Raw genomic sequence first — 27,353 nt, 5'->3', positions numbered from 1 at the left:
GATAGACCCGCAAGTTTAAATTGTAGACCACAGGTAATGCCAGAGGGAAAATGCCAATGTAGAATCCAGGCAGCATTTAGATGCCTTAAAATCAATAGTAGCAAAGAAAATAGTATACCTATAAAGAAGTGAGAGATGGATCAAGACATTATGGTTGCCAATGTGGCAAAGAGATTGCAGACCTTACAGTTCTAGTGGCACTGATTGAGAGAAATGTTAGTTCTATCAAAGCAGAGAAGATATGTGCTAAAATATTCAGACACTGAGATTCTTTTATAGAAGTGCAGTTTAATTTTATTTAAAAAATCCATTTTTGATAAATAATATCTTTAACCGTACACTTTCCAACTTTCTCACAAATTCTTCTCATACCCGATATTAAGTATGCTGATTTTGAAAAATTAGTTACTCCAGTCAAAAGTTGGCATAGAAAAAAATGACAGAATTGGAGGAGTGGGAAGCTTGCCTCTCCTTAACTGTGTAATCTTTACCAGTGGTGTCATGCTAAGTCTGTTGGATTTAATAAAAATTCTGTGGTCTCCCTTGATTGTTCCTCCCTTTTTCTTCATACTTCAGTAGATTTTTTAATTGTGATTCCTAGAAGCAATCTAGGAAAGGAATAGTACTTAACATATACTGTATCAGTATGTAGTGTGAAATTTCTTCTTTCACTCTACAAGAAACTTTAGCAACAGATTTATAAGTGACTGTTTCTTTTTGTGAATCTGGTTTTAATTCTAACATTTTGTGCAAGGTGGTAGAAGCCATTGTGAGGTAAACATGATGAGTAATCTAGACCTTAAAGTAGAATACATTGTGGTTTTTTTGTTTTAAAAAGCTCTTAATTTAAAGATCAGTTTAATTTGACAGAAAGAGAAATTCTACACTCTTCTTTACATTCAGGAAATACCATAGAGTTATCTGAGAAAGAAGTCTTTGAAGAATCCTTAATTTAAGAATCTCTGCCTCTGAAGAAATCTGTTGAAGGTCAATTCTTAAATAATAACAAAACCTGTTCATGATTAACTCTGGCCTGGAATTCATAAATGCTTATCTCTTTTGAGTCAGAAGAAATATGAAAATATATTGGAGATTTAAAATTGGAACATGAAGGCAACCAGCAACTTGTCTAACCTTGTTGTATGTTTTGTGCAACTGCCTATTGTAATGTTTAGCTATCTGGTGTGATGGATAGTAATTGGTAATGATATAAAACTACAGTACACTCAAGTTCAAAGGCCATAGATGTCAAGTCAGTTGCATAATGATTTCACACTCTAGGATTACCAAAGTCTGAAAAGCCTAATTTTATAAGTCTGTACCAAGCACATGCAATTGCTCTGCGTGCACTGCACAAGTAAATAGAATATCACAAGAGTCAAAGAGCATGTCTAGACTACATCCCTCTTTTGAAAGAAGGATGTAGATTAGACAGATTGAAATTGCAAATGAGGCCGGGATTTGAATTTCCTGCGCTTCATTGGCATAATAGCAGCCGCACATTCTTTCAAAAAAGGGCTTTTCGAAAGTGAAACTGCTGTCTTGATGCAGTTCTTTTGGGGGAGATAAAACCTTTTCCAAAAAATGAGGACTACAGAATCTTTAGAAAAAGAGTTGTTTTTTTCTGAAAGAACCACGTCTAGACAGCGGTTTCGCTTTCGAAAAGCCCTTTTTCGAAAGAACACGCAGCCGCCATTATGCAAATGAAGCATGGGAAATTCAAATCCCAGCTTCATTTGCAATTTCAATCTGTCTAATTTACATCCCTCTTTCAAAAGTGGGATGTAGTCTAGACATGCCCAAAGAATGTAAATTTCCAAATTTTAAAGAAACACCAAGATGGCTACAACAGCACTGCTTTCATAAGACTTTCATATGACTTTTATTTTCAGCGGGATCTACTTGTAAATGATTGTGGCACAATGAATGGCTTGGAAGAGATCAATAATGGAAGGCTGTAAAATGAGAAAAGCTCAATAACTTTGTTTATACCATAGCCATGAGTCAAGTTTTTTGGTTGTCAATTGGGGGGGGTCTCTGTTTTTTGTAAGACATTAATGTATTAAGAACAAGTAGAGTTTCCAACATCTAAATATGTCTCAAAATCTGAGAACTTATCTTACACAATTCAAAGTAACAGGTGCAAGTCACATATATAATAGTAAAAACATAGTCAAGTGCAAAGTTCCCTCTAAGCTGCATGGCCAAGCGGCCACACAGCTAAGTTCTGAGCCCGGTCCGGAGGGCTTTTCAAAGCTCCCCATGCAGGCAGGGAGGTCAGCTGATCAGCGGGGACTGGGCATAATTAGCAGCTAAATGCTTCCTGTCTTGTGCTTGAAAAGGAGGACAATCAGTCAGTGGCAGTAAGTAGGGAATGGGTGGCTGGGAGGGAGGGATGGAGTAATTAATTGGCTTGGGGGAAAGTCCCCTCTGCCAGAGGAGAGAGACTGAGAGAAAGAGAGAGATCCAGAAAGCCAGCACACTCTTCAGTCCCCCTGGGCTGGGAAGGGGTTGGTAAAGGGGACAGGGGAGGAGGGAATGATTGAGTGCTGACATCTATGCAGTGAGGTGGAGGCAAGGGGCAGTTTGGGGTATTTGACAAACTGCAGTCCTCTGTTAGGCTGGTTTGTAGGGGAGGAGTGGAGAGGGACAGCCTGGTGTGTATATGGGTGTGTGTGTTAGGACATTTGTATGATTACATTTCAAATGAAGTTTACATATAGGTGTTAATAGTTTAAGAAAGAAAAGGCTCTTAAGAGTTTCAAATGGGTAGCCAAGTTAGTGTGTATCTGAAAAAAATATTTTAAAAACAGTGAATAGTTCTAAGATACTGCAGTACTATTTGTTGTTTAATTCTTTTAACAGAACTTTTTGGAGTGTTGCAGAAATCTAAACTCTGAACTTAATGTGTTTTTTGTTGTTGTTGTGTGGTTTTTTGTTGTTGTTTTTTTTGGTTTTTTTTTTTTTAAATCCTGTGTTACTAATTAATACATGGTAAATTGTATTGCATTAAGGCCAGATCTTTGCTCTCCGGTAGAGTTCTGGCTTTTCTAAGTCAGAAGTATTAAGTGTGATGCTAGCTGTTTTGAAGGATGAAACCATATTTGCAAGCTCTTTGAAACATGTAAATGTCTACAAACCCTGAAGCTATGTGTTAATTTGTTCCGGGTTTTCTATTCTTCCTCCAGTGAAAGAAGGCTAATTCCCTACCTTTATACAGCACCTTTGTAGTCACTAAGGATATCTCACAGCAACTAGTGTAGGGATAACATATTAATGTATTAAAAATGTGATTCCCCCAAATGGAAGTGACTCCCCATAATTTGTTCCCCACAACTTAAAGTGTTTAAACTTATTAGGATTCTTATTATTATTATTATTATTATTATTTGTTAAGATTGTTAAATGTTTAGATTTATAATTATTATTGCCCCTTTAGAATATAATGTATTAGGTCATGTAACTTAGAACTGTTAAGAATATAATCCTATGTAGCCAGAAACAGCCCCGCCTTCCCCTCTGTGCTCCAGGGCATGCTCAAGCTTGTGCAAGGGGCTGCTTGAAATTGACATTGCAGAGATACATTGTAACAATGCATTGTCAAGCCACTAACTCTGCTATGGGAGCCAAGCCCTGTAATTGACTAAGGGCATTGTTACTTAATTGAGGCCTGTTCTCTTTAAAACAGTGTAACTTTATTCAGCACTCAGAGAATGTTTTAAGCAATACCACCCAGAAACTTTCTGTAACTACAACTTTTATTATTATACAAAATACTGTATGAATGTATGAGAGTGTGCTTGGATGATGAGTGAATGGTTCTGAGAGGTGCCAGCCTGAGATTACAGCAACAAAGGGCTGAAGAAGGCGTCAGGTGCCAGTGCAACCAAAAGGTGTCAAGTGGAGAACACTAACGAGCACCTGGCAGCCACCCTGGAGACATCAGCATGATGCAGCAATTTCCGTAGACTGGCATAGGAAGAAATTCCTATAAGAACTGGACTAAAAAACTATGGAACCAGAGTCCAAGGTTCTGCTGCCAGCCCACCAGGAGCTTCAGATGCGCATCTGATCAGGACTTCGCTCCCCGCTACCATCACTTGTGTACAGAGTACCTGGCCAGTATTCTGTCACAAGCAACTTCCAGGCTGGTAACTATACACAGAACTTGAATAAATGGATGTATGAATGAATGGTTATATATATATATACACAAGTCTATAAGGGTTAAGTAGTGTTAGGAATAAGTAGTTAAACAACGTTGTTTGCTTCTATCTTTTCTTTATTTTTTATTATTATCTTTACAATAAATGTGGCTTTTTGCCTTATCCCCCTCATAAGATCCTGCTTGCTTTTATTTGGTACAACACTAGATACAGGTGTCTTGTTTTTAATACATTTTATTCCACCCATATGGACTGCTTAAAATATATGTATACATGGTATATGTGTGTGTTTTATGTTTATATATATTTGTGTGTGTGTTATTTGTATTGGTGGTGCACATAAGAAAATTCAACCCGCCCAAAAGAAAATTTAACTCGCCCAAGGATAGAAAATGTTAGAGGGAACATTGGTCAAGTGTCCTGCTTTTTAAAAATTTTACATGTTTGCTAATTATAGAAATATATTTTCCTACATATATTTATAATATACAACTAAAAATACTTGTTTCAAATTTTGATATTTTTTTATAGATATTAGTACTAATGCAGAAACAGCAGTCTGGGGGAAATATATATTGCCTCATAGCCGTGAACAATATAAACTGAAGTACAGAAAATGATATTTGAATATTTTTCAGCCAACAAACATTCTCAGGACCAATACTTACCCATCTAGTTATGCTAATCTTTCCAATCAGAAGCTGGAAATTAAAAATGACTTATTCCTTCTGTTTCTTTGCAATGCTGCTTAACTCAAAAAAAAAATTATTTACTCACCTGCCTCAATGCTCTCCTAAATACATCATGTTGTTTTGTTCAGTGAATGATATCTCACATTCTGCACTATGGGAGGCAGGTGTATGGCTAAATGAAATGTATGTGTATTCTCTTGCAACAGTGGACACAAATGCCATTTATTAGCATTTATGAGGTTTCCTTGTTAGTTTCAAAATTGAAGTTCTGTAAGTACACCAAATGATCGTTAGCAAACATCTTTTAGGAAGGCAGATGCAACTTAATTTAACAAACCATCCATCAATTTTAGTGTACAAAATATTTGGGACAATAATTTGTTTTTCAGACAATTAAACTATACACTCTCCTCCTGGAAGAATCACCTTAAAATTGGTTTTCTAGTATACTAAATGGTACGGGAGAAGATGGTTTGCTGGTCTTGAACACATTTATTAAACTTCTTTGCAAAGTAATATTTTCATAGTGTATTGTTGAAGATGATGTAATAAGTTAGTATTCTAGCCCTTTGGTTCTGAAGGTTTAAGTTCATGTGTATTTGGCACGTGTATTTGGCACAAATATAAGGATTTTAGTCCTTCTTTTCACATAATTTATCCATGCTCTCCTAGCAATCCTTAGTGAAAGCCTGGTACAACAGAATATACTTCTAGCCCAGCTGAATAATGTGATAGTTTTACATTTCATTAAGGGTTTTTAAGTGCTCAGAAATGTTTTAAATCTAAACTATTAAGACTACGTTTGACAGAATTTTGGAAAATATGACTCCGGATCATGATACAGTGAAATCTGGTATACAGACTTTGAGAAAATAAATCACACAAATACACTCGGTTACCTTAGATAAACTTAGTCAGAGCTCGTAAATAGAACATACATAACTTGTTAGTTAGAAAAAAATTGTAGCTCTTTCTCTTAATCTATAGCTTTCATATTATCCCCTTCCATTAATTTAAATCTTTTTAATGTTTTAGTCACGTAGTGTGGACAAGCAGCATGCTGTAGTTAACTATGATGCCTCTACAGATGAACACTTGGTGAAGGATTTGGGCAGCCTAAATGGGGTAAGTTAACAAATCCAAGATTATGTCCTCAGTCATATAGAATGTATCTTTTTTTTCTTTGAAAACAAACAAATAATTAACAAATAATCATGATGTTTTTGTAATGCAAATTAGAAAATAGGGAGAACAGCTAAAGAAAATGTTTTTCCCTGCTACTATGGAACATTTAAAAGGGACAACGTCACATGTTGCAGTAGTACAAGAGCGTGATTGTGTTAAATTAAAGTTGAAGTAGAAGACATTCAGATGAATAAAAATGAACATGGTGTAAATAATTGTATTTGTACAGCACTTATCTCAGTGAGGTCCTACTCTGAGACTAGGGATTTTAGGCACTATGTTAATATAAATACTAAAAGTACGCCTGTAGCATTTCAGAAATACTAAAGCGACAATTTTGTTGAATAGGTGAATGTTTAAGCATACTAATAGGTGGCATCCCAGTCTCTACAATTTTAGTGTTGCGGCATGTATACTTACTGTAGGAAACAGTGTTTAGCCATGTTAATATTTCCATGCATCAGAATCCCTTTTCTTTTCTTTTTTCTGGAAAAAAGGATTGTGTGTGTGTGAGAGAGAGAGAGAGAGAGAGAGAATTATTCAATAGTTGATTTAATATAAAATTATTTTCTCATAATTTTTTGTATTTTTTTTCTTTGCGACATTGGCACTTTTTCTTTTTTCTTGTATTTTATTCGTGACTATCATATAATAAATGTCAAATTAGTGGATAGAAAACGTGTAATATAGTAAAAAGGCAATAAAATTCTCAAGAGCAGAACGGTTCATAAAAAAGCTTCATATGATCTTTTACATTTTAAGGCACTTCTAGGGATTACATTTGCATCCTGCTTGGTAAGCTTTCACATTTTTGTAAGTGTGTTAAATATCTTAGTGTATGTTCTAGTAGTTTATCTTAAAGTTTAGTGACTGTCATATTTTAATAGTCCTTTTAGACATTACTATAGGAACTTTATATAGACTGTAGTTGTGACTGAATTAAAGCATGTGGCATTTACGTAAAACCTGTTCAAAGTAGAACCTCAGTTACAAACATCTTGGGAATGGTGGCTGTTCACAGCTTTAAAATGTTTGTAACAAAATTTTATGGTTATTCTTTAAAAAGTTTACAACTGAACATTGATTTAATAGAGCTTTGGAACTTTACCATACAGAAGAAAAATGCTTTTTTTAACTATCTTAATTTAAATGAAATAAGCACAGAAACAGTTGTTCCCTTGTCAAATATTTTTTGGTTCCCCTCTTTTAGTAAAAGTTTAACAAATAACTAATCGACTTGCAGCACCTTAGAGAGTGACAAAAAACGTAGATGATATGAGTTTTTTGTGGGCTTAACCCACTTTTTCAATTGAATCTTTTAGTAGTTTAACACAATACTGCACTATATTTCCTTTTTAGTGCCTTTGTGGTGGCTGATTGTGTATTTCAAGTTCCAAATAAAGGGTGTGTCTGACTGGTCTGTTCATAACTCAGATGTTCACAACTCTGATGTTCTACTGTATATTTAAAAAAATGTGTTTTGAGATGTGACACCTGGAGAATGCAGGCTGGTCTGCTATCTGTTCACTGCACTTCAATTCCTGTAATTTTTATGACAAACTAAATCAGTAATGCCCATGTGTTTACTGATAGTCTGTTTCATATTTTGTTTTGTTCTCCCCAGCATCATGATCATGCCTTAGACATTCTGTGATTGCTCATCCAGGAAATATTAGGTCATATGAATATTTGGTCATATAAATGTAGTCCTTACATTTTTACCCATTTCTTCCTTCTAAACATCACTGTTTTCTGCTAAACTTGGTGCCTGTAGCTCATAACTTTCACTGAAATCAGAATGTCATGCTTCAGCCAAACAACAAAAATTGCTGGGCACTTTTCACAGAACTAAAAATTGTGCATACTTTGGTACAAATCATCACAACCTAATTTAATTCATGTGCTAACACACACATGAACTAGTAACAATTTTGATACTTTGAAGGGACCAGGTTCCTAAAGCTGAAAAGGAGTATGAACAAAACATGATGGGAGGAGAAATGTAAGACTAAATCAAACAATTTCAGATCCTTGCTCATTTGTAGGGTATCTTTTTTACTTTATTTTTTTAGATTAGTAATTGTCTGCTTGGCTCCCTTTTTAATGTGCCCAGTTGGCATAACTTAACCAACTTCTCTGCAGTTATTTAATGTATTTTTGTAGCCTACTTCATGCTAAGGTGTGAGGAAAGTTATGGAGGCAGTTGCCAAACCCAGTGGCATCCATGCAAACATAAATGGGTAGAGAACACAATGTGTAAGGGGCTGATGCCACTTTTGTTGTGTTGGTGGAGCCTGAGGTGTTTATAGGACTTCGGTTTATAGGCAATTTAAACTCCTTTCCCTAGCCTGACCACTGTAGGAAAAGGGGGGGGGAATACAGAACTCCGTCTCCGTAGTTTTCATCCATGGCACATTTTTCAGTGCAGTCTGGCAATCTCCATCAGCCTGTTGGGTTGTCTTGTTGAGGACAGAGTACTAGATCATTACATTAGTTACGTTAGTTTCTCCCTCGCCTGGTTTTTTTTTTTTTTCAGCTGCTTGGGTCCATATCACATATTGATGAGTTATATTTAAGTACTCTGAAACAGGGATAAATACTATAGTTTATTTCTGTAATTTCCTCCTGCCTTCCCTGTCCCTCTTCAACAAAGCTGTCTTCCAGCAAGTCCAGTCTCTCCATTTATTTGGGATTTATAGAGGAGACTCCTCCTTCCTTGTTGCAAGATTTTGTTTTCTATTCATGTTACTTCTTTATCCCAAAGGTCTTATCCCTGTCTCCAACCCATCTAAACTTAAGAAATTTGAGTAGATAAAGCAAAAAAAGTTTCTCACTGTCACTCCAGTCTCCATCATTTCCTCATTGGATTCTCGTGGCTGATATGTTACGCTCAGGCCTTTCATATGGCTGTGTATCAAAGCCACAGGAGATTCCTATAATTTCTGGTTAACAACATATAAGAATGGCCATACTAAGTCAGACCAATGGTCCATTTAGCTCAGTATCCTGTCTGCTGACAGTGGCCAATACCAGATGTCACAGAGGGAGGGAACACAACAGGTAATCCTCACGTAATCCCTCTCCTGTCACTCATATCCAGACAAACAGAGGCTAAGGACACCATTACTACCCATCCTGGCTAATAGCCATTGCTGGACCAAACTACCATGAATCTATCTAGCTTTTTGAACCCTGTTAAAGTCTTAGCCTTCACTGCAAGGAGTTCCAGAAGTTGACTGTACACTGAGTAAAGAAAAACTTCCTTTTGTTTGTTTTAAACCTACTGCCTATTGATTTTATTTGGTGATCTCTAGTTCTTATTGTGGGAATAAGTAAATAACTTTTTCTTATTCACTTTTTCCACACTAGTCTTGATTTTATAGACCCCTAGCATATCCCCCCTTAGGCTCCTCTTTTCTAAGCTGAAAAGTCCCAGTCTTTTTCATCTCTCTTCATATAGGACTCGTTCCAAACCCCTAATCATTTTTGTTGCCCTTTTCTGAACCTTTTCCAATGCCAATATATCTTTTTTGAGTTGAGGCGACTACATCTGTACTCAGTATTCAAGATGTGGGTGTACCTTGCTCTTATATAGAGGCAACACCCGTTATCTGTTTACAGTTTTGCTTGTTGACGTGTCCGTTGCCACAAAAGTATTTCCAAAATGCACAACAAAAGTGGATGTACTCCTGCTAAAGATGCTTTATAACTCAGATGTGTACATTTCCTTGTGGAGAATATCTGTGCTTAAAAATTTCCAGTAAGAGTTCAGGTTCTTCAAGCAATGTCCCTGTGGGTGTGCAGCTTAGGTGAGAGAGCACCCCCAGCACCTGGAATCTGAGACCTTCTTCAGTAGTGCCTTTTGGACTGAACGTGCTTCCCCCGCCCCCCCCCTCACTGTAACTGGGATGTATACATAGCACTATGCAGTCTAATCACCACCACCAGATCCTTATCTACTGCCTTTGGTCAGGGATAGAATCCACAGTGGACTCTGCTTCTCCTTGTCCATTACTGTTTACATGTCAGTATCAGTGCAGTTATTACTCCTCCTTCTATTTTTCTCTTGACAAAAAGGATAGTATTTTATTTTCACTTTACTGTTGTAGTTACTCCATAGATGAAGTTTGTCTTTGAGTGCTGGCTCATGTAGATTCCATATTAGGTGTGTGTGCTGCCCGAATTTTTTTTCCCCTAGTGGTATCTGTAGAGTTGGTTCTAGCACTCTTTGGAGTGCCACATTCATGCACTGTTACATGAGGTGCTGCCGGCCCTGCTTTTGCTTTAGCAGAATAGTTGTAAATAGTTGTTAGTAGCTGCTGTTAGTTTTGCATTGTATAGTTTCTCACTATTAATTTTCTTATGGGACATTGTTCCTGCAATTAGGCATGCTGTAGTCCCAAGGCTTTAGACTGTATAGGGAGTGTGCTAAGCCCATGCTGGTCAGTGACCCTCACTCCATCTGGTTTATTAGTATGGAGGAAGCCCACGTTTATGATAAATATAGGATTTGCACTGGCATCCGCCTACAAACCCAAAATGAAAGGGAAATTAAACTTAAAGCTATCCTAATGGAAGCTGTAGTGTCCAACTCAAATCAGCAATACATAGCATGGAGCATGTCTGCTTCAGTGCACAGTGCTCTTTCGTTACTGTGTTCTCCTTGACACTGTTCAACGTCCCTAGTGCCAAGGAAGAGACAAAAGAAACACACAGATATAGAGTGCTCCCCGGTGCCCATAGGGTATACAAAAGACTTTAGAAAGTGAGTTGTACTCCTCTCACAGTCCCCATAGAGGTGTGCAACCCTGCTAAACCAGTATGGGACCGGCCCCATGCATTCAGACAAGATTTACCTCATTTTAGAGCGCCATCCATGCCTGAGGCCTTCCGGGCAGCTAAGGACCTCATGGCCTATGCCCTACAATGAGCAGTTACTGAGCCAGCTGAGACAGGTGTATAATGGCATAAACCTGCATTAGGGTTCCCACAGTGGTCCCTTACATCTCCAATTGTGTCTCAAGATGGCATTCCTTGGATGGTCAGCACCAGTCACCTGAGCCCCAGCACTGTGTTTTCAGCTCGAGGTGCTGGTTGCTAAATGTTGCTCTCCTACTTCCTGTCACTGGTCCCTGGAGCAGCATCAGTCTCCCAAGCAGAGATTACACTTGCCAGAGTCTCAGTGAAGATCCCTGAATGCCCAGTTCCTGGCACCACACTCTCTCATAGGCAGTACCCACTTCCAGACCCTGGTTCCCCAACAGCTTGTCATAGCTGGCAGGAGTGTGCATTGGGTGCAGTCCCATGGCCTTCCTGGAAGGAATCCTCATTGGGAACATGATCCTGGAATCCACAAGAGTCCCCATACTCCAGCACACCAAGCAGATGTAGGCACCAACCAACCCATACACCGGTCCAATCCAGAGGCAGTGCTGGAATCCATGAGGATTCCTTGCAGAACTAGGACCTTTCTCCCACTCACCTTTTGAGGACATTGTATGTGCGCACATGTGTGTGTGTGCGCGCGCGCACACACACAGACTCACACCCTACCTTTCCCCTTGAGTCCTCCCAGTGTAAAGACAATTTTTGGGAAGGTAGAAGCTTCCCTCCATCCCCCACAGTGGCTTCTTCTCTATCTTCCCATGATAAGGCACTCACGGGCTCCCCAACCCTATCCTGGATGACTGTAAGGCTCCCAGTGATGAGCTCTCTTGCTGCCAGACTCCTAGCAGCCGGGGCTCTCTAGTCCAGGAACACCCATGTCCTATTGGACCATGGATGTTGCTGGAGCAGAGTACAGGCAGTCCCCGACTTACGTGGATCCGACTTACGTCGGATCCGCACTTACGAACGGAGCTTTCTCGCCCCGGAAGTCGGGGCGAGAAAGCCCCATTCGTAAGCTGCTCCGGTGCCCCTGGTCTGCTGGAGACCGTCTCCAGCAGACCAGGGGCACCGGGCGGGTTCCCGCGCTTCTGAGGCTTTGCCAGAGCAAAGCCTCAGAAGCGCGGGAACCGCTGCTGCTGCCCCTTGAGACCCGGTGCCTGTGGTCTGCTGGGGACGGTCCCCAGCAGACCACAGGCACCCTGACTGAAGCCGCAGCCGCGGGGGGTCCCGCGCCTCTGAGGCTTTGCCAGAGCAAAGCCTCAGAGGCGCGGGGAACCGCCGCTGCTGCCGCTTTGACTGAAGCGGCAGCAGCGGCGGTTCCCCGCGCCTCTGAGGCTTTGCTCTGGCAAAGCCTCAGAGGCGCGGGACCCCCCCCCGCGGCTGCGGCTTCAGTCAGGGTGCCTGTGGTCTGCTGGGGACCGTCCCCAGCAGACCACAGGCACCCAGATTGGAGCGGCAGCCGCGGGGGGGGGTCCCGCGCCTCTGAGGCTTTGCTCTGGCAAAGCCTCAGAGGCGCGGGACCCCCCGTGGCTGCGGCTTCAGTCCGGGTGCCTGTGGTCTGCTGGGGGCCGTCCCCAGCAGACCACAGGCACCCAGACTGAAGCCGCAGCCGTGGCGGGGTCCCTCGCCTCTGAGGCTTTGCCAGAGCAAAGCCTCAGAGGCGCGGCACCCCGCTGCCGCTGCGGCTCTGCTCCCCGTGTCCCTGGTCTGCTGGGGGGGGGGGCGCAGCTAGTGTGCTCCCCCCCCCAGCAGACCAGGCTTTTGTTTTGGACTCTGGGGCAGAGCAGCTGGGGCGCTGCCGATTGGTCCTGCAGCGCCCGTGGGCACTACTGGACCAACCCGGCAGCACCCCAGCTGCTCTGCCCCAGGTCCTGATTCAGCCGCTGCTGGTCAGTTTCAGCAGCGGCTGAATCAGGACGTCTGGGGCAGAGCAGATGGGGTGCTGCTGGGTTGGTCCAGTAGCACCCCAGCTGCTCTGCCCCAGGCGTCCCCAAGTCAGCTTCTGCTGAAACTGACCAGCGCTGACTACAGGAAGCCCGAGGCAGAGTTGCTCTGCCCCGGGCTTCCTGGAATCAGCTGCTGATCAGTTTCAGCAGCAGCTGACTTGGGGACGCCTGGGGTTCTTAAGTTGATTCTGTATGTAAGTCAGAACTGGCGGTCAGTTTCAGCAGTGTCTGAATCTGGACGCCAGTTCTGACTTACATACAGATTCAACTTAAGAACAAACCTACAGTCCCTATCTTGTACGTAACCCGGGGACTGCCTGTATTACAGTTTACAAAGGTTCAACCTGTGTAGGTCTAATGGGATCCTGTATACGTTAATTATCTTTTTGAGTGAATGGTAAACTGCATTGCAACTTGTAAACTATACTGTAGCTTTTGCTACAGTGCAGTTTCACCATAGTTATAATAGCTTCTAAATGCATTCATTTTTCCAGATTCTTAATATAACTCTCAGCAGCTGATATATGTTAGTTTTAATTTTAGATTGGAGGCTAAGTAGCAATTTATGGCAATATAGCTATGCAAGTCTTTCTTTTCCTCTTTTTTTTTTTAATTCCTCTAAGTGTACTTCTCACCCATCTTCCAAGAGGCTACTCTTTCTCATGGCAGTAAGAAGAGTAATGAAAACAAAATCATGTGTTTTGTCTAATAATTGATGTTCACATATACTGGTGCTATGTTTCCACATTTGGCATTCTTCCATTAGCACTAGTTTTTGGAGTTTCTGTCTTCAGGCAAAAAATAATAATAAAAAAAAGGTTTTGGTTAGGATTGCTTTCTCTTTTGGTCTTTGCCAACATAGTGACCAGGCATTGATGTAGGTGCTCAGTCCTTTAGATCAGCTCTTTAAAAGTTCTGAATTTGTGCAGCTTGGTACACCTCTTAATGGGTGATGTTTTTTTTGTGAAGACAGCATAGTTAGGACAAATTCTGTTTATGAAAGCAAGTAGTCTGTGCATCAAAACCAACAACCTAATGTTGTCTACATTTCTTGTTTTTGTTGTTTTTAAACCTTTTCTGCAATTATTAAAAAATTGTTTCCTTGGTGCTCAGATATTACAATGTTGCATACTATATAAAATAGAATGGATGATGACAGTATCAAGAAAATCAAGAGGCAGTTAACATTATTAAATAACTGCTAAACTGGACATCTCTGTATTGGATAAAAAAGGCTACTGGAAAATTTTTTTTTGAGGGAACAGGATATTGTTCAATGAACAATTCCACTACACAGAAGATGAAAATAGTACTGAAATAAGCTTTGCAAGGTTAGTGTAATTATACCGCTCTGATTAGCTGACTCTAATATTTCACTTCCTTTTTGAAGTACTTCATAAGACATGTAATAGCTCTACATAAATGTTTAATTCACCAATACAATCATGTATCATTAATCTGTAACATTATTTATTCAGTGCTGCAACTTCTTGTTCAGGTTTAGATGGGTATTAAAAATTTTCTTACATTTTGAAGTACAGGCAGTCCCCGGGTTACATGGATCCGACTTATATCGGATCCCTACTTACAAACGGGGTGAGGTAACCCCGCACTAGCTGCTTCCCCCCAGCAGACAAGGGAGACGCGAAGCTAGCGCCTGCCCCCTCAGCAGACCAGGGAGACGCGGAGCGGCTTTTCTCAGCAGACACCTCAGCTTGAGAATAAAGGACTGAGGGAAGTAGGGTGTGGGAGAATAAAACTGAGTTCTGGAGAAATGTTTGGCTAGAGTTTCCCCTACAATATGTACCAGTTCCGACATACATACAAATTCAACTTAAGAACAAACCTACAGTCCCTATCTTGTACGTAACCCGGGGACTGCCTTTATAACTATATCTATCTTCTTTTTATTTTGTAGACATTTGTGAATGAAGTGAGGATTCCTGAACAAACATACATTACTCTGAAGCTTGAAGATAAATTGAGATTTGGCTATGATATCCTTAAATGTACATCTGTTTGCAATGCATTTTTCTTGTAAAAGTAATTTAGCTCTTCTTAAGTTTAACTGATCATAAAGTGATTAGATTTGCATGTTTTTTCATATTTCTTTAACATTTATTAGAAATAAATAAGCAGGATATATTCCTCTGCCCATTAAGATAATATGAATTGGTGAGAACCTGTAGTTTAAAAAAATATTATCCCTAGTAGCAAATAAAGAATGAGTTAAGGAATGTTCTCTGAAAAACAAGAGCAGTAAGAGCTTTAGGGTACGTCTACACTTGCAGCCTAGTTCGAACTAGGGATGCAAATGTAGGCAACCGAAATCACTAATGAAGCGGGGATTTAAATGTTCTGCGCTTCATTACCATAATCTCGCCCACGCGCTATTCCGATCGCCAGCTGATTCGAACCAGGAAGCGTGCTTCGGGCCACATTAGTTCGAATCAAACCCCTTGGTTTGAACTAACGTTACTCATTTTGAGAAGTCTGATTTGAAATAACACGGCCTGGAGCACGCTTCCTGGTTCGAATCAGCTGGCGATCGGAATAGCGTGCTGGTGAGATTATGCTAATGAAGTGCGGGACATTTAAATCCCAGTCTGAGTACCAACAGTCTGAGTACTCATGTCACCTATATTGAGAGCCGTTTGCCAATCTCATGGCCCATTGTAAGTTCACCAAATACAGCATATAGGTCATCCTGTCTTCAGTCAATATCATTTTTGGCAAAAGTCTTCACACTGTAGTAGACAAAGGAAAAAGGGGGGGTAGGAATAAATTCCTCATTTTGTATGTCCATATTTAAAGAATGAGTCTGCATCCCACCCTGAAGGCACTATGTTGTGAAAATCCAGTTGTAATGGATCTGGTGCAGTTCAGCGTGATGACAAATAGGAAAATCTATGTGTGCACATCAGAAAATGGCCTTCTTCTTCGAGTGGCCCTGTGGGTGCTCCACTCTAGGTGTCAGGTCCCGTCCCTGCGCTGCAGCTTAGAGACTTTTCATAGCCATGCTCCGCCGGCTCACGCATGCATGCTTCCCCAGGATGCTTGTTGGTTTACCAACTCCAAGCAATCCTGTTCTCCGCGAGTCAAGCAAGTGTTGATGCATAGTAGAAAACAGTCTACACGAACCGCTTATACAGCTAAGTGGTCCAAATACCAAGCGTGGTGTGCGGATAACAATGTAGACCCTTGTTTCACAACCCTACCTTGTATATTGGAATACCTCTTGCAGCTTCATGACAATGGCCTGGCAGTTGCATCTCTACGAGTACACTTGGCAGCAATTAATGCATTCCATCATAAGGATGGGGATGTTTCCTTGTTCGCTCACCCTATTACATAAAGGTTTCTGAAGGGTCTCTCGAATCTTCATCGCCAGCGGAGGCCTCCTCCGCCTTTATGGAATTTAGATCTAGTCCTAGAAACTTTGACTCGTCCTCCCTTTGAGCCCTTGGCTACAGTGACGTTACACTTATTTACTGTCAAGCTTCTATTTCTCCTAGCCCTCACTTCGGCTCGCAGAGTGAGTGAGAGAGCAGCTTTTATGACCTCACCTCCATATACAGTTTTTCCATTGAGGACTCATCCGGCGTTTATCCCGCAGGTTTCTTCTGAATTTCACATAAATGAGCCAGTAGTTTTACCATGTTTCTTTCTAAAACCCCATACCTCAACGCAAGCAGCGCAGTTGCATATGTTGGATGTGAGAAGATCCTTAGCGTTTTACATTGACAGAATGCGGGGTTTTAGGAAAACAGACCGTTTGCTGGTATCAGCGCACTATTCAAAAGGACAGCCTCTAACTTCTCAGCATAATTCGAGACTGATAGTTTCATGTATATTCATATGCCACTCACAACGAGGGAAGCCTCTCCCTTCTCTTTTGAGAGCTCATTCAACTAGGGCAGTTGCTACTACTACGGCCTTTCTGAGTGGAGTGTCCTTTCGTGACATTTGCAGAGCGGCAGCATGGTCTTCTAACGTGACTTTTATGAAGCACTATGCTATAGTCGATCAGTTTGCTTCAGACTCTTCTGTGGCTACAGCAGTACTTAATCGTGCTGGTAGTCTTGATTCCAGAGCACTCTAATTCTGTTCTGGAGACTGCTCCGGAGTCACCTAGAGTGGAGCACCCACAGGGCCACTCGAAGAAGAAAAAAGTTACTCACCCTGTGAAGTAACAATTGTTCTTCGAGATGTGCCCCGTGGGTGCTCCATGACCCGCCCTTCCTCCCCGCTCCGGAATTGTTCTTTATTTTTTTCTTCCAGCTGAGCGGGTGAGAGGAACTGATGGTTGCCGGCTCACACGCGGATGATCAAAGGCGCAAACGCTATCCTGGGGAAGCACGCATGCGTGAGCCGACGGAGCATGGCTATGAAAAGTCCCCGAGCCGCGGCACCAGGACGGGATCCGACACCTAGAGTGGAGCACCCACGGGGCACATCTCGAAGAACAATTGTTACATCACAGGGCGAGTAACTTCTTTTTTCTTTGAGTAATAAGTTCCACAGATCTGGCCTCTACTGTAATGACTAGCCAATCCATAATAGAGATGAAAATTAACATTTAAAGATTTGGGGTTTCTTTCTAACCTTTGTTTGTTGTCATCCCTTGTTGAATGCCTAATTTATAAACTTCATAGTAGGGACTTGCCATTTTTGTACTACTGTATTTACAAGATGCACACTACCTCTGGCACATTGTACTATATCACAAGTAATGAATAACAATGTGTTTAATTTGAAAATATACTTCATAATATATTGAGCACAAGTGTAAAATATTTGAAAACAGATCTTAATAATATGAGACTATATTATAATATTCTCTTGGTTTTTTAGAAGCTGTATGAGATTGTCCAGGTTTAAGGCAGCTTTTATAAGTAAGAACTTACCAGATTTCTAATATTCTGATATTTTTAGTTTTTTCATTCTATTAAGTTATGTTTATTCCACTTTACAGAAAAATCTCATGTATTCGCTGTGGCTCAACTTGAAATAAGATTATTTCTGTCTGAAGTTTAAATTTTTCTGGGGCTGTGAAACTTTTTCCTTATCATTTCATACATACTAATCTTTTTACTGTAGTCAGAGGTGAAATGAGAGTCCCTGAAGAAGCTCTTAAGGTAATAATATCAATCACTACTGTCATAGTTTAAGTGTTATCTATGTCTTTGATCCTCCCTTCCTCACCCTTAGCCTTCTCAAAGGCACCCACTAAAGGTTTAGGCTTCCTAGCAATCACCTTTACCACATGGAGTCTTGGATGTTTCTCTCAAGGCCAGATTTTAGTTTTGCAGTCTCTCTGCATCTTACTGTGATTTCCCCAGCCGGTCAGATTGGGGTCCAGCATCTATGGTTCATTCTTTTTTCATGGGTTAGATTACAGCAGCGCAGATCAGTTATCAACCAGCCTTCATAAAACAAAGCACATTTTCTCTTGAATCATAAGCATCAAAGATAAAACATCAAAAGCAAAGAAACAAACAAAAAATATCCCCAAACCCCCAAAAGAGCTACATGAATGCTATAAGCTTAATATCAGAGGGGTAGCCATATTAATCTGGATCTGCAAAAGCGACAAGGAGTCCTGTAGCACCTTCAGATGAGCTGCTAGAAGTGGGCCTCATCCTCCCTGGTTGAATTTACCTCCTTATCTCTAGCCTTGCCTTACCTGCATATTTATACCTGCCTCTGGAAATTTCCACTACATGCATCTGACGAAGTGGGTCTTTGCCCACAAAAGTTTATGCTCCAGGACATCTATTGGTCTATAAGGTGCTACAAGACTCCTTGTCGTATAAGCTTAATAGTCTCTCTACCTCCAGCATTTGATTCTGATAGATTTCAGTGTCTGAAATTCCGACCGTTGGGTTTTCTCTCCTGGTTTACAACTTCACCTCATGTTTCAGATGAAGAGCAAGAACAACCTGGAGCAGTTTAGCTGTTCCTTTATACAATTTGAGCATTTGATCTCTGGCTAATTGTAACAAGTAACACAAGTCAGTGTTCTTCTCCTCAGGGAGAAAAGCTTCAAAGGCTGAATTGTTGCATAACTGGCACTGAGGATTTGTCATTAACCTTCCAGAAAACCAATTCACCGAGGCAGGATGCTAAATGGACATTGAACATCTAACGTTGCAGAAGTCCATACCTATTTGGCACATTTCAGTATAAAGTCCCGATGCTTCCCAAATCTCTCATCTGTCATACCTTTGTTCTGCCCTTCTCTTTATATGTATAACTACAGTTTATGTAGTTTATTTTAGATGTGAAATCTTTTTCTTTTTTCTTAAATGTTGTGTAGCATGAAAAATTTACAAGTCAACTCCAGTTATCCCAAAAATCCTCAGAGGCTGAAGGATCAAAACCAGCCAGTTCCACAGGTGCAGATCCAAAGGTACCAGATGCCATAAGTGAAGTGCATCACAAAGCTATAGAAGCACTGAAGTCTGAAGAAAAATCTATGGGTGAGATTAATTTTTGTAGCAATGCAATGTCTAATTAGAGAAGGCAATTTTTCTCTTTCCTCGGAAATTTTGGCGGTTATTGTAAACATGCTGCAAGAGATTTTTAAATGCACACACGCGCGCGCACACACACACACACACACACACACACACACACACACACACACACACACACACACACACACCCTCCCAAGAGTTTCCTGAATTTCCAGATCTTTCCTTGCACACAGCCATCACACTCAGTGCAAACTTTTGTGAACATTTTATTTGTAGCATTTTAATTTATTCACTAATGAGACTTTTCGGTTAACATGGATATTTTTCAGTAATCTTTTTCTGTTCATATTAATATTATTTACATTTCTGTAACACTTAGGGACTTTGCTAATGAATCAGGACACCATTGTGATAAGTGTGGTGCAAACATTAAAGAAAACTACAGTGAGAATGTATGCTCATCTGAGAGGTAGGAGATGTGGGTTCAAGTCTTCTCTCTGCCTCATTCAGAAGAGGGATTTGAACCTACATCTCCTACCTTCCAAGTACGCACTTTAATTAACATGCTATAGAGTTGTTCTTCTTCTCTTTTTCTCTTCCCCACCCTTTCCCGCCTCCAATATTTATATATTTTTGCAAAGTTGGAAGAACTAAGGTATGAGCAACTGAGAGCAAACCAACCTATAGTTTAGTGGTTAGGGCACTTGCATGCTAGAAGAGAGGCCAGGGTGCACATCCCCTACTCCAGTGACTACATTATACAAAATGGAACATAGTTAATAGGAGAGACTGAAAGTAACCCACCTCAGCATTAAGGTAGGATGCTTTAAGGGGAAGATCATAATTTAGGTAACTGTTCTAAAGTGAGAATTCAAGCCTGGGTTTCTTGTATCCCAAGCAAGTGTCCTAACCATTGGGCTAAAGGGACGCACACATTTTTTTGTTCATATAAGTGTTTATCTGAAACACCTTGAAAAAAACATTTTCATTTTTATTGAATAAACTATTTGGAAAAATGTGCCCAGATGTACTCAGAAGTGTATTGATATATTGATTTTCTGGTTAGCCACTTGTTATATATGTAAGTGTTTTGCTATTATTCATGCAGTTAAACACATTAACATAAACTCTGTTGTTTGTAGCTGTTTTTTTTTTTTAACTTCAAGACTCTATAACAATGAAGAACATTTGTTTTTGAAGAAAATAATTACATATATAGGTATTTTCAATTACATTAAACATTTTGAAGCAGCTGTCTACTTGTGGGTGAAGATTAACTCTTTGAGCGCTGTCGAGCAAACCATTATTTGCTCACAGGGTAGATGTTCGCAAATAGTCTTTATTTCCTAGCAAGTAAATACTGCATATTGTTGCCAAAACAATTAATTACTTTCAAATTCTCTATTTTTGTTCTCCAAACAAAAATGTCTAATAAAATAGTAGAAATTTGTGGATTCAAAAAAAAGAAACAGAACAGTTTTTGCAACAGAAAGCGCATATACCCAGTCACTGAGGCACCTGATATTAAAACACAATGTGAAAGAAGTTAATATCTAGTCTGTTAGAACATCTGTATATTAAAATAACTAAATCTGAGGTGGGTGCAGTATTGTCTTAAGAATATAAACTCTTCTTTATACAGAGAGCAGCTCAGAGATCAACTGACTGCTTAGTCATGGAGGTGGAATAACTATTTCATATCTAATTTCTTACTTAACCCTTTTCTATTCAGACACTTATACTGTGTATAGTATAAGAAAAAAAATAGATTTAGGGTTTTTATAGTTTCTTTTTTAGTTTAATATAGCTTTAAAAATATCATTGCGATCTAGCTGTTGTATAAGTGTTTATGTTTTGGTGTTCTTTAGTAACTGTCAGCTATTTGAAACCTTGGCAGCATTACAAAATTTGATCAGATTTCCACATGATAGGTATTCCAGTGAAAGGTCAGTGTAAGTAAAAGAATAATTTCACAAAGCTAGTAGCATACAGTTTTAGATAGTGTGCTCTTAGTGAGATGATTTGTCTTTTAAATGAAAGCAGAAAATAAATATTTAAAAATACTGTGCAATAGCAGCTAGATGTAAGTCACCTGAATTTGCATAAATGCCTAACCAAGCAAGCAGTTTTGGTCAGTTCGTTAGTAAGCTTTTATATTTAGCGTAGAGCTCATTTGTCTAGACTTTGAATTTGTTTTGTATTAGAGGAAACACAGGTGGTCAAATCACTTTAACTTTCAACATACAAGATCCATCAGAAGATATATCTAAATATCTTACGTGAAGTAAATGGTGAAGTAATTTCTTTGGCTTTCGAATACTTCTATAGATCTTTCTGCCATGCCTCGTGGTACACCTTTGTATGGCCAGCCATCCTGGTGGGGTGAGGATGAGGCTGATGACGAAAATGGTTGCAAACAAGATGGCAAACATGAAGAAAAAATACATGAAACGGGAGCTTCAGGTGAGATTGTTCAGGAAAAAAATTCAACTTGTAGGCTTTTTTGCTTTTTACTAAGTAACTAGCTCTGAAAAATGCTACATCTCACAAATGTATATAATTAAAATAACGTTTTTGAGATTAATGATTATTAATCAATTGTGTATGTTATTTTATCACTGTTAAATACTATTGCTTCCCTAGTATCTGAACTACATGTTGCAGAGTTGCCTTTCTCTATTGACCTTTTATTTTTTGTGAATGCCGTCTTTCATCCTCTTCAACTGTTATCAATGGGCATAGTTATTCCCCAAATATTTAATAAAGCTGTGCTAATATGAAGAAAAAAGATGTAAATACACTTTGGAGATTCTGACTTCTTGAGAAATTTCTCATCTTCTCCCTCTTTATTACCAAGCTAAACCCAGACATAGCTTTAACTATTTGATTCCTTGTAATATGCACCATGTATTTAATCCAAATTACAGTAAATAAGGTTTTTTTTGTTTATCAGACATGTTTCTGGATTGCTTATTCAGTGATAAAAGCAAGGGTTTGGCTAGTAAAAAAATTGTTCATAAATAACAGTTTAACAATAATACAACTGTACTTTTCTGAGTACTAGTCTCTGAGGAAACAGAACATGCAATAAGCTAATCAGAGTTTGTTACCTAAATCACTTTGCACACACTATAGTATCTTACTAATAGATATAGTGAATAAAGTCATTCTTCTGAACTAGTATATATCCAATAGTGATTAAATCCACATCTGTCATTTGGTATAATAAAAATTAAGCATTGTAGTAAACTTTGTCACCAAATCTCTGTCTCTGACTGAGGAAAATTAGAGGTTCTGTTTTGTTTTCATGTGCGAATGCCTGCAGTACAAGATTTTTTTCTTACTACATCCTGTCCTACTGTAATTCCTTAATGGTTCATCAGCATTAATGTTAGTCTATATTTAGTCAGAAAAAGTGCATATATTTATTGTTATATTTTCAAGAAAAATCCTTGTAGTGATATTGATTCATCTGTTGTACATGTAAATAGAACTTTCCATTTCCACTAGTCATACATAACTCGCTCTCAAGTTCATCATCCTGTGCTTCATTTTGATTTAAAAATACTGTATCTGAAGATGTCATTTGTGCAGCATTCTCACTCCTTGATCTCCTTCCCTAGCTAGAGACAAATAGAATTCCCTGAACTTTGCAAGGCTTTGTTCTGTGAACATAGTGATTGTTATGAGAACAGAAAATCATTGACTGCCTTCCGAAGAGAAACTCGTGAACTGAAACCTGTCTAAGATGGTTCTGTCTTCATTCCCCTCACCATGAGAAAAATTGTATGATTTGTGGGGCTGGCTAAGGAAAAAAGTCTGTTGCTATCTGTGAAGGCAAGTAGAAATAAGTGAGCTTCAGCATCATAGCTCTTTTCTCCTTCAAGATCTCACTTGAGATATAACAGTACTCCAGAATGATGTGCAACTTGTTGTTTTATTTTATTCATATGTTAGCATTGATTTTTGTCATAATAGCAAAGTACTTTGTGAAGGAGAAGAGTAGTTTACAGTGTTCTCATAATTTGAAGAGAAGCAGATAAGAGAAGCCAATCTCTGATTAAACCAACTGGTCAGTGAAATCAAAACCTGCCTTAGCAATAGAAGGTAAAGAAAAAGAAAGGGTTTTTTTTGTGCAAGAGAAGAGCTTCAAAAATGAATAGAGATCCGAAAAAGTTGTTTACTGTGCTCATTTGTGGTAATTTACAAATTGAAGAATGGCAAGTTTAGACTTAATTTTGATACAAAGTTTTAAAAAAGCATTTGGGCATTAAGCAAAGGCTCACTGTCAAATAAATAATGTTCATCATTTAACTGGGTAAAATAGTTCCACTTTATCTTGAAGTACCTATTCTTTCGTTGTTTAATCGTGAAGGCACCTGCTCCAGACAAAATCATTGTAAGAGAGATTAACAAAAAAAAAAGTTCAAATAGTTTATTTTATAAAATCTATGGGTTACTACTTCTAAGAAAGAATAGAATTAAGCTTGTGACTGAAGAATATAGTCAACAGACTTATGTGAAAAAAGTTGTACCAAGAACATTGAAGCAAAAAACAAACAAGCAAAAACAAAACAAAAAACACAAAAAAGCCCCACAGAATAAACAGAGGAAACCCTTTATTGGTGAAAATTGAACTTTTGGTTCCTCTCCCTTAAAGAATTCAAATTACAATAATATAGAACTTTAATATCCCACACACAGAAAACAGATTTTATTTTCTAAAGTCACTTCAGGTTATCAGTAGCCTTTCAGACTCTGCCTCTTTATTCCAACGTCTCTGAATCTGATGTACAATGTTTGTCAGTATTAGCAGAATGCCTGAGTGTACATGTCATGCAGAAGGCCATCTTGGAGGGATGGACTGGTGGGAAGAAATGGAATGTGGCTCCTTTAAATTTCACCTCTCCCTCTGAGGTTGGGAGGAACTTGGCTAGCAGGTGAGGAGGAGCACATCAACTGAGTTGGTGGGTGGGAATGGCTAGGGGTCAGGTAAACCACTGGCCTCTGCACACATGGGCAAGTATGTATAAGCCCGGGCTTTCCAGCCTGAATCCTCTCTCTTTTCTGGATTGGCCAGTCCTTCTCTCCCATACCTGGAATTAGTTTAGTACTGGGTTTGGTCTCCTGGGGGCATTGTGGGTAGTTGGCTTTCTTGGGAGGATTTTTCCAGCACTGCAGATTGCCTAGTGACCCACTCAGAAGGTAAGGTTCAAACTGTCATAATTTCGTAGGTGGCAGGTGTTCGATGCAGGTATTTGTTTCTTAGGGTTTAGTTCCATGATAAACTGGAATGTGAAGTAACCTTTAGAAAGGACCATTCCTAAAGATGCTTAGGAACAGAGAACAGGCTCCTAAAGTTTGGTTCTACAAGGAGACCAACCCTCTTTCTCTAAATGCTCAGTCCTCACAAGAAGGGAGAGTAGTGAGGTCCCAGCAACAGGCTAGGAATCCACTGTGGAGAGAACAGCAGGCCGGTGGCAGTCCTTTACCAATTGGAAATAAGCTTGGCCTGTATCATACTAATTATTGCTGAATAGTTTGATTTAACAAGTAAAGTTAGTAAAGTTGTGACGTGATTAATTCATGTCCCTTGGATCCTGTTGTCTTCTGGCATGTAAAGGACAAACAATTTTGTTCTATGTGGTATGTCTTGGTGGGCTCTCCTCTCCCGGAAAATCGGCTTTACTGTGACATTAGTGTTTGCTGGAGAAGTGTTCAAAAGATACAGAATATTTTCACACACTTGAATATCTGCTAAATTATTACATAGCCTTTTTGGACCACCCAACTGGCACATAATTTTATAGACTTGCTCCTCCTAAACTTTTCATCCTTCCATTAAACTTGTTTTTGTTACTTTTTAACAGACCTGCATATAGTTTCTTTGTGTCTAGACATGTTGCATAGGTAAATTCAGGCAGAAACTGGAAAAACAATTCATGTGTGATGAAACATTATTTATTATAATTGGAACACCTGTGAAATTTCAGATCTCCTTGAATGTTCTTGCAATATTTAGACCCACTCTGTAGTATAACACTGAGCTGGAATAGTAGATGTAATGTAACTTGCTTTTTTCATATAGTAAACCATTATGTTATCTCAGCTACTTAACACAAACATTAAAGATATTTGAAACAGCCTTCTTAATGCAAGACTATCTAGGACAGTGGTCCCCAGACTCTTTTGCTCATGCCCTCTACCTTAACAGGTCTACCTCCCCACTCTCCTGGAGCTGGGGCTTGAAGTGGGACAGTGGTTAAAGTGGGCTGGGACATGCCCAGGGACAAGGCCAGGAGGAGAGCTGTGGATCAGAATGTGGCTGATGCTGCTTCCTTCCCACCCCCAGTGGGGGCTGGCCCAGGGCTTGCCACGCCTGTCCCCCTATAAAATTCTTTCATGTCCCCCTAAGAGTATGTGCCCCACAGTTTGGGGACCATTGGTCTAAAACAAGTAAATTGCAGGTTCTAGTATTTGTATAATTCTTCAACCTTTTGTTTCAATAATCTAAATCCAAACATTTTGATAAATTAAGAGTGCATCAGACTTCAACTTGAAAAAAAAAAGTTATCTGACTAGAAGGTAAAGTATACATTATAATGGATGGGGCATGGTTTAATGAGGAGATTGATATGATAGATTTATTGCCCTGTAAAAATAATCAACTCTGTAAAATTAACCTTTAAAGTCTCACGTTAATGAGATTATTTTGGCGTTACTGTCTTTCAACCTTAATGGAAAGTCTATGTAACAAACACAGCTCAAACAAAGCAAACACAATGGATTCAATTTTTTAAAAAAAGGCATTCTGTGCTTTTTTCAAGAAATATAACGATATAATTTATGAACTGTTGATCAATTAAATGTTACAGAGATGAATGTCTGCATGTATACCTGTGCTATGGCATCATACACTACCCAATACTGCTGCTTTTGAGCTAAATTCAAAGTATGATCATTTTCTCTGTCTTTCTCTGTTACTAGTAAGTATACTGAGATTTAACTCGTCTCATAATCCCTTTTTACTTTGCCCACTCCCCAATGTCCCTGAAAAAAGTTATTTGTGGTCTCATTAATAGCTGTAGAATTTGGCATCATTATTTCTTCTAATCTAGGGTTTTGCAAACTTTATTACACCGTGACTCCATTCTAACAACAAAAATTACTGCACAATCCCAGGAGGCCTGATCCTGCCTTATTCCCACTGCTCTGGGGAGAGGTGGGAAGAGCAAAGCCCAAGGACTTTAGACCTGGATAAGAGACCTGTAGCCTAACCTTGTTACTCAGGGCATTGACCTCAGGGGAGGCAGGATAGTCTTGGTTTTCAGGTTTGGCCCTGGGTGGTGGGAATTGGGCTTAGGCCCCAACAAGTCTAACAATGCCAACCCTGGCAACCCCCTTAAAACAGTGTCACAACCCATTTTGAGGTCCCAACCCAAAATTTGAGACCTTGTATTAAATCTGATTCTCTAAATATGTAGGGGGAGCAGACCATAAACTTTAATTTTAAAATTCAATTTAAGGCTTGGAAGAGAAAATTATTTAATTTATTCAGACAGTTCTTTTTGTGATAGGGAACAATAATATTACAGAATTCCAACAGTGGATAACTTTTGATACATAATGTTTATTTGCAGATGATAAAGTACTACCATTGTAAGGCAACAGTAGAATGTTAAATCCCTGAAAGATACATTAAAAAGAGAGCAGGGTTATACTTAAAATTAAACATGAAGGCATGAATTCAGCAAAACATGTTAGTGTATATTTAAATATTGTGATGTATTTGGACCTAAAATGAGTGTGGATAATTCATGTTAGTTTATACACAGCTGTGGAAATGAACATGCACATTGTGTCGCAGGAGGCATGTAGAATTGGCATCTTTAAAAATATTTAGATGAGAAAAGATAACTTCTAATCCTTTTTGTAATTTTCAATTAGCTTGTTACTCGTGAAATGTGACATACAAAATGGAAACATTTCTTTTAGAGA

The 27,353-nt window shown here is 39.3% G+C and overlaps 1 protein-coding gene across 14 annotated transcripts in view; it reads left to right on the top strand.

The window, feature by feature from the left end:
* The window catches only part of CEP170 (centrosomal protein 170), a 176,662-nt gene that overhangs the window by 54,222 nt on the left and 95,087 nt on the right, over positions 1–27,353 (top strand). For all 14 annotated transcript variants that reach the window (XM_075924848.1, XM_075924849.1, XM_075924846.1 and 11 more), the window contains exons 3-7: positions 5,894–5,983; positions 14,795–14,876; positions 17,959–18,014; positions 19,196–19,358; positions 21,684–21,818. In XM_075924848.1, the coding sequence (XP_075780963.1) occupies positions 5,894–5,983; positions 14,795–14,876; positions 17,959–18,014; positions 19,196–19,358; positions 21,684–21,818 (526 nt within the window). The remainder of the gene's footprint in view (positions 1–5,893; positions 5,984–14,794; positions 14,877–17,958; positions 18,015–19,195; positions 19,359–21,683; positions 21,819–27,353) is intronic.

This window comes from Pelodiscus sinensis, chromosome 3 (genome assembly GCF_049634645.1).
Source record: "Pelodiscus sinensis isolate JC-2024 chromosome 3, ASM4963464v1, whole genome shotgun sequence".
NCBI lineage: Eukaryota > Metazoa > Chordata > Testudines > Trionychidae > Pelodiscus > Pelodiscus sinensis.
This window is presented reverse-complemented; position numbering and strand designations above follow the sequence as displayed.